This window comes from Gossypium raimondii, chromosome 11 (genome assembly GCF_025698545.1).
Source record: "Gossypium raimondii isolate GPD5lz chromosome 11, ASM2569854v1, whole genome shotgun sequence".
Classification (NCBI taxonomy): domain Eukaryota; kingdom Viridiplantae; phylum Streptophyta; class Magnoliopsida; order Malvales; family Malvaceae; genus Gossypium; species Gossypium raimondii.
The window spans coordinates 53,947,525-53,955,840 of NC_068575.1; the positions used below are offsets into that span (position 1 = coordinate 53,947,525).

The 8,316-nt window shown below is 34.2% G+C and overlaps 1 protein-coding gene and 1 long non-coding RNA gene across 3 annotated transcripts; one reads left to right on the forward strand and one right to left on the reverse strand.

Moving 5' to 3' along the window:
- Nucleotides 1-473: 473 nt before the first annotated feature.
- LOC105802905 (uncharacterized) lies at nucleotides 474-3,109 on the reverse strand. The gene is made up of 6 exons (XM_012634810.2): nucleotides 2,795-3,109; nucleotides 1,702-2,689; nucleotides 1,505-1,603; nucleotides 1,353-1,418; nucleotides 1,159-1,224; nucleotides 474-1,068 (listed from the first exon to the last, which is right to left on the reverse strand). Exons 1-6 carry the CDS (start codon nucleotides 2,863-2,865, stop codon nucleotides 682-684), a joined length of 1,677 nt encoding a protein of 558 aa, XP_012490264.1. The 5' UTR covers nucleotides 2,866-3,109; the 3' UTR covers nucleotides 474-681.
- Nucleotides 3,110-3,850: 741 nt separating this feature from the next.
- On the forward strand, nucleotides 3,851-7,561 carry LOC128034941 (uncharacterized). 2 transcript variants are annotated; one of them, XR_008191281.1, is made up of 3 exons: nucleotides 3,851-4,923; nucleotides 5,026-5,139; nucleotides 7,095-7,561. It is a non-coding gene; the product is annotated as an uncharacterized LOC128034941 (long non-coding RNA). The 2 variants fall into 2 exon arrangements; XR_008191280.1 differs by lacking the exon at nucleotides 7,095-7,561 and having other exon boundaries at nucleotides 5,026-5,490.
- The last annotated feature ends 755 nt before the right edge of the window (nucleotides 7,562-8,316 follow it).

Consider the following 8,316-nt stretch of genomic DNA (forward strand, 5'->3'; position numbering starts at 1 on the left):
GAAGTTTCTTGATATATTATATTATTTATACATTCTAAAAAATATGATGTGGCATGATATTATTGGGTTTCTTCAAAGTGAAATTATAAGATGATTAAGTTTTTTAGTTTGTTGAATTAAATTTCCTTTCATTAACTTTATTATTTACATTTTAAATAATTTTAATTTTTTTTACGATTAAAGCTTACTCTTTTAAGCTTATATTATAATTTAAGAGGAAATTCAACCCTATATGAAAAAAAATTAATCCTGGCTCTTTTAAATTGTGAAAATACTATATGATAACTGTATTAAAAAGATTTGATGAAAGTTGAACCTTTTTCTAAATGTGTTAAAACATATATTATATGATTGATTATAAATATAAATTTTAAAAATGTAAATAATCGATATTAATAAGGGAGATAAAATTAATTAGTTTTCCTCCGTACTTGTATGCATTGCTACCTTTCAATTAGACTTCAACCATAATATATCCGAAAAAAAACCCCCATAGGAATTATTATATGTTGTTCTATTCTTTCTAACTTTTATTCTTAGTTGAAATTTTACGTAAATCTACTTACAAATCAAGATAGGAAAATGAAATTATAAAAAATGGGCAGGTGGTCAGTCTGACGTGAGTGGGGAGACCTGAGGGAGTCTTTCAAACTTTTTACAAATTGAGTTGCTATCTCTTCATTAAGCATTTCTTGTTTTTAGTTGAAGTGCTGGGTTTGAATCCTTTGATGTAGACAGAGGAACAGCGGCAAGAGCTTGAGAAACGGAAGTGGTTCGGACCGATTGTGGGGGAAATGTTGCAGCCAAGGATGCGAAAGGTGAACGCGACATTAATAAAACTTGGCGAGGGAGGCCAAGCATGTTAAATCTAGCTTGCATGATCCCAGGCATTAGTGAAGTTACGGATGGAAATTGTGTTGCTGTGGTGCAGCCTAGACCCATTTGCATTCCCATTCCCATGGCCATGGGAGAATAACCACCCAATTGTCGTGCATTTATATGTTGCATTGACGAAGCTGGTAACATCATTGGAGGCATATAAACGCCAGCAGTTCCCATTGACATCATCTGTTCCAAATCCAAGATCCCATTGTTAAAGGTCTTATTTGACACCTAAAAGAAACCATGTTTTATACAGTAATCGAACAACTGATTTACCTGGACTTGGAGCTGAAGCGTTTTCAAGTAATCAATTGCTTCATCAAGCATTGAAGCTTTATCCACCTAAAAAAACCAGTCACAAAGAGCAATCAAGAGGAAGATCCAGGTAGATAATTGTCGAAACTTTGGAACAAATTACTAAGCCTTCGTTATTAAGGAAATGACAGCGTGATGAAGGATAATTTGCTGACCTTATTACAATTGGGAATGAGCTCTTGCAATGCACGCATCTTTTCATTGATTTTATCCCTTCGCCTCTGTGACCCAAAAAACAGATTTTAGTTTGCTTTTTCAAAGTACTAAATTACTTTTGTTTTTGTTTTTAATGGTTGGCTGTGCATACCCTTTCACATAGCTTGTGAAGTTCAGATTTTCTCTTTCTCTTAGAGCCTTTGCTTGGCGTTGCTTTTGTCGTCTCATGAGCTTCTTCCAATTCATCATTCTGCACCATATACGAGCACCCTTTAAGCTTGGAATCAGTTAAAAAGCTATCGATTTAATTAAAGCTAATTGAAAAATATCTGTGAAAGCTTTACATACATCACTGAGATCAGTATCTTCGTATCTCCTTTCAAAAGTGTTAACTGGACAATTTGAAGCCCCACGCGAGCACACTGAAGACGATGCAACCTTTTGCTCGACAACTTTTCCTTTCATGATTGTATTTGGTGCCAAGCCTGAGGATGTACCACCAACCCTAGAAGAAGGAAGCCTCATATTATCGTTAAAGCCAACGGCTTCGGACTGCTCATCAGGAACAACCCACTCCTTTTCAGGCTCATAATCTGGTAATATTGGCTTCATGGATTTTGCTTCTTTTGCGAAAGGAATAGATCTGGCGTTGGCTTCTAAATCATCATCTTCTTCAACAGCTAAACCTGGAGTGCTCCTTGGTATTGTTACACCACAGCATGGAATCTGGTTGGATTTAGGAAGAGCTGGAGAGTTTAAGAAGATGGAAAAGTTCGCCCTCTCACTTTTCTCATCGATCCTTGAATATTTGTCCTTTGATCTCATAAATGGAATACAAGTTTCGGGTTGTGGCTGTGGTAGTTGGCTATCGTTATTCATAGTTTGTTGAGGAATCTCGTGTACGAGCTCGGGCACGTCCAGCACGTTGCTTTGTTTAAAATTCTTGTATTTGTTTGTAGGAACAATATTGGAATCTAGGAGTTGCTGATCGTAGCATTTTTGGTCGGCTTCCAAGGCAACATTGAAACCATCCTCGAATAGTAGTTCCCGGTACCCAGTTTGCAGAGAAGTTATGTAATTCTCATGATGATGATGATTAAGGCGATTCGTTTTAGTGATACTGGATAAGGGATCGCCATACGTACTAGTGGAATCTGCAACCCCGTGCTTTGATGTATTCACCGTAGGGGTTTCTCCTTCATGTTGAATTCGAGCCTTAGAAGATTGAGAAAAATAACCAGAGCCTGGGAAATTCTTTTTAGGTATCTTCGACGACAAACCTCGAATCAGATTTTGATCATTCTCCCATGCGTGCTCCACGAAATTTGGATCACACCTGCATTAGAATTTAGGAACCTTCATTAATAACCTAAAGAAGAAAACTGTCAGAAGAAACACCTTGAAAATACATTGTTATAGCTTGAAATATATATATACATACATGGATGATAAATTAGGGAAGGGAGTTGTGATCCTGCGAGGGATTGATTCAGGGGTCGGTTTTTCTGCCATTTGAGGATGATATCCAGAATGCGTTTCGAGTTACTTAAAAAAAAAAAAAAAAGAGAACCCGAGAAGTTCAACGGTTAACCCGTCCTTAATTTACTCCTTTTGGTGTTGCAGTTGAATACGTAGCCTTACTAAGTTAAACCTAGACCAAGAACACTCGACACTGAGTTAAGAACATCAAATCAAATACTGCAAAATAGAATGAGTGGAATTCTTAAGAAAAATATTTATAAAACAGTAGTGATAAGACGATGAGGCATCCACAACATTGAAGGTTGTCACTAACCTTTAAATATGTTCTTGGCCCACATTTTGTGCCCCACTACCTAAAAAGATAGGATTTTTGAACCATTATCATTTACTGCCAAAAGAAAAAATATTACAAAAACCTTTTTCCTTTTTTACGAAATAGTCCGTTTTTACTTATTAGAATATTCACCGTTCAATCCTGACTATTTAATAAAAAGATATCGAGGATGATACTTATTTTAAAATATAATATTATTTATCTTAAAAAAAATATTGTCAATTAAGTCTTTATTCATTTGGTATCAATATTGTTATCACTATAGGAGGGCGTGAGTTCGAATGCTCTGTAACGTATTGTCCGGGTTAGGGAAGGGCTAAATGCACTATAAAGTTTATCATAATGTTGTTGCAATTAATGGAAGTAATAGAATATGCACGATATAATTAAAATGTAAAATATAATATTAAAATAAAATTTTGAACATTTAATGGAAAAATTAATGTGTTGTTGTAAATAGCACATGTAAAATTTTTATTAGGTTTTTAAAAAATAAAAAGATTAAAATACACTCGTATAATATTAACTTACTTTAATTACGAAAAGATATATTTAATTTTTCTAACTAAGTTGGTGACACCAATTCAGTCAAGAGCTTAAATAATAATAAAGATATATAATTGGTGAAGGTAATAAAATATGCATTATCATTAGATAAATTTGTTCCCCTCAATCCGGAGTCTCTGTCATCGTTGGTCAATTTACACCACCGCGTTAGCAAAGCTGGGCACTTCATTCATTAGATAAGTTTGTTCCATCCTTTTTTATCCCTTCAGTTGTATGAAATTCTTTATTTAAACTTTTTGCATCCTTTATGTAGGCCGAGATTTCAGATCTATCTTCCTCATCCATCTGAGCCTTCTTTACACAGTCAGTAAATCCTCTTCGACCTCCATCACCCTTATACCTAGATTCAAATCCATCAACATTGCTTGGATGCAAGCCAGCGCTTTAGTCGCAAACGCCAAAAGTATGTTTTCGTTAATCACTATTTTCGAGTCTATCACATATCCTCTTGAATCCCTAATAACAATACTAGAACATGACCTCTTTTCTTGATTTCTATATGCAACATCAAAATTTAACTTAACGCATGGGTTTTCCGGTGTCTTCCATTACTCAATCACCTCCCTCTTCTCCGGTAACTTATTGCTTAGATTATCCAACTCCTTAAGATAATTCTTAATAAAGTTTTCAGTGACTAATCCATCTTTTTTCTCACTTTCGTGCACCCATTTTTTTATGTCCATCCAAATTGCCCTTAGAGCACATACAAATACTCTACACTGATTTTTCAAATTCTGTTAAAAATGTAGGCAATTCATTCTCTATTTCCCATGTCTGCAATAGTTTGAAACACATGTTCTGTTGTTTCTACCTCCTTTGTAATTTGACAGTCATGCATCACATGTTTTGTTGTTTCTGTTTCCTCTTTGCATCTAGTACAAACTGTCGTTCCAATCAGCCTTTTGTGACGTAGATTATTAAATGTAGGAAGAAAATTACAGGCTATTCTCCATGTTATAATTTTTATTTTTAGTGGTTGATTCAATAGCCATATTTTCTTATAAAGATTCTCTCTCGTGTTCTAATTGTAACTAGCATTAAGATTTGTGAGTCATTGTACTAGAAGCTTGTAACCACTACGAACAGAGTACTCGCCTGATGCTTTACCTTTCCATACCCTATGTTCATTGTATGGACATCGTGCCAATGGAATACGAAGAATTCTTTCTACATCCCTTTAACTAAAGGTATTGGTAATTAGATCAACTTTCCATCTTTTAATAATAAGCTCTATCAAATCAGCTACTAACTTAATATCCTATAGACTAATTAAATCTTGTATTTTGTAGTCCACACTTCCCAGTACCCAAGCATCTTCCATTATCGAGATAGAAGTCCTTATACTCACCTGCCAGCACAAGCCCACCTGTAGGAGACCCTTGGTATCCCACACATTTTGCCAGGTATAAGAAGGCAAATTACTTAAACCTGCATTAATAAAATCTATCAATGGATAATTTTTTTTCCTTTAGGGTATTGTCGAAACCACCTTTTTTTGAAAACAAAAAAGTTTAGTAGTCGACCTAAAAACGAAAATTGGAGTCGCCACCGATCTTTTAAAGAGGTGTGATTAGATCACCTTGAAAACGATTTTAGGTCTACGAATTTTGAGAAAATAGGTTCGAGAGTCAGTTACGCACGAGGAAGGGTTAGCACCCTCATAACGCCCAAAATTAGTACCGAATTGATTGTTTAATGTCTTAGTGTCGAGAATTTGAAAAGATTTTAAAATACGATCCTTTCCATTTTATTAATGTTGATTTTATAAAAGATGCTTGGATAAATCGAGGCGAATGCTAAAAGACCTTCTCGTCTCAGAGTAATAAAATTTCATGCCCAATACATTAGGACACGACATTTTTAGTCCTCGAGAATAAGCTTGTCTTTTGATTTTCAAAACTCTTGCAGTGAAGTTAAAAAGGAATATTCAATTACCTTAAGTCAGATGAAAAACCGAAACCCAATACGTTAGGGCACGATTCCTCAAAATTCCTAGCATTGAATATTGCCCTTATTATTTTTTTAAAATCTTCATTTCGAGAAAACGACATGTCACATCCAATACATTAGGACACGACGTATCGAATTCCCGAGAATGAGTTTTTATTTATGTGTTTTGATTAAAGAAAATTTTCAATTATTTAGATTCAACGAGGAAAATTGGAACCCAATACGTTAGGGCTCAATTCTCTCGAGGATTCTAAATTTCGAGTATTGCGTTATTTTTTAAAACTTTTTGAATAAAAATGCTCTCGATACTTGAATGATATTAAACGAAACTTTTGAACGAATAAAGCGCAATGGATTAGCAATATACAATACGAAACGATAATTTGTGAACCGAAATGTATTCTAATGAACTACGAATAATTAATAAATACATATAAGCAATACAATACGCATAAGAGCAATAATCTCATACCATATATTATGCTAACATTCAAAGACTAATGAATCTAAAGTCAATCAAAATACCAAACAAATTAACACAAATGAAATTGCACAAACTCTTAAAATAATTTAAGAAATATGAAAGAAGGAAATTATAGATTTAAAATAAATAATATTTATGTACGTGAAAATTTGAAATAAATCAAAATATAGTTAAAATAAACACTACATAAAATAATAGTATCTAAATAAATTTTAAAATAAATATTATATGAAAAAGAAAATCAAATACATAAAATAATATATTTATTAATTTAAATAAGTTATGCATATGGAATGAAAAAACTTCGTGTAAATAATAGTATATAGCAATATATATATATAAATAGGTAAAGAAAAATATAACTAAATATAATAGTATCAATAATAATATGAGTAATAATAATAATAATAATAACAATAATAATAATGAAAATATTAAACTAATCAAAAGAAGCAAATAACACAAAAAGAGGACTAAATTGCAACTAAAACGAAATTAATCGGAAATAGTATAAATAAGCAAAATAAGGGCCATTGTGCAATGCGCGAATAATATGGGGGCGAGTGGAAATATCTCGCTTCCCAAACGCTGCAAAGATAACATGGACCCAGATGAAATCAACAACAAATTATGCTGCTCAAAATTAAAGAAATTAAAAGGATCGAATTGAAACACAGCGCAAAATAAGGACTTAGCGCGCAATTATCCCTCTCCATACCAAAATGCGCAGATCTAGCCGCGGTTGGATCGGGTCATCGGGTATGTCGCTAAACGGCGTCGTATCATGGCCACTGCTCAGGCTCTGAACGACGTCGTTTCTTTAGTCAAAATAAAGGCTAAATTAAGCCTAAAATCAGCAGACATTTGAAACTCACAAATCAACCCTAAAAAAACTAATCCCTTCCCCTTCATGCGCCGTTTCAGACTCAGTCGCTCGAAGGCTCTCCGATCCCACACCCGATCTCCGATTACGACGAAGAGGGTGAGGACTCGGCTTCGCAACAAAGGTAAAATCCTTCACTTTCCTTCCGTTTCCCTTTCTCAAACAATAAATAAAAAGAAAAGAAAAAGGATCAAAAAATTATAAAAGAACCAGATAAAAGAAACTCGAAATCACCTTTAAGAAATTACTTTTTCTCTATTGCTTTTTTCAGAATTTTTGATACAATCTCCGTGTGTAAAAAAAAACCCTTGCAAACGTTAAGAAATGACCTTATATAGTCGAATCGAAAAGAAAAATAAATAAATAAATAAATCAAAATACATCTATTTTTCTCTGCCATCTTTTCCTATTTTCTTTTTGTCGCTCATTTTTTCGTTTTTCTCTTCGTTTTGCTGCTTGGTTTCGTTTGTTTTGGTTGTTGCAGGTACAAGGCCAGCCTGGAGATGTACACGCGGACTTATACGAGGCGCAAAGACGCATGAGGATCTGGTTTATCACAGGCCAAGGGCGTAAAGTCAAAGCTAGGGTTTCACTTGGAATCGGGCCATGTAAACTGGGTTAGAGTATTTTGGGCTCGGGTTTGATGTAATGTATTTTGGGTTTGGTTATTTAATTTCTAGTATGTAATTAGGTGGTGTATTGGGCTGACTAGGTTAGGTATTAGGAAATTTGGATTGGGCTATTTTGGGCCTGCTATTGTAATAAAAAACTGAACATTTTATTTATTTTATATATATCTATTTTATATTTTGGTTTTACTTGGGCTCGGGCCGGGCAAAATTTGGGTATTACAGGTATGCGCAAGGAAGGAATTAGGATAACAAGTTAATCGCTATCCTTGTTTTGCTAATAGTGCTAAATTAAACTCGGTTAAGCTCCTAAAGTCAAGAGCTCTATTTTCTTTTAGTTCTCACGATTGTCTCTATTCACACCAACGAATCCCACGTTTCTTATGACTTTTTGCCACTAAAACTTTCCCATAAGATTTTCCATTCCCACGAAAAGAGATTTTGGGAGAGGAAAACAAGACATAGAATATGTCGGAATTGCTTGCAATATGGATTTTATATAAACCTCTTTTTTTTCCCTGTAATAAAAACTTGGTGCTCCAACTATCAATTTTACTTTTAATGCTGTAATGACCCAAAATTCACGGGCATCGGAAAAGTATAATATCGGGCCTCCGTCTTAGTAAACTGAGTC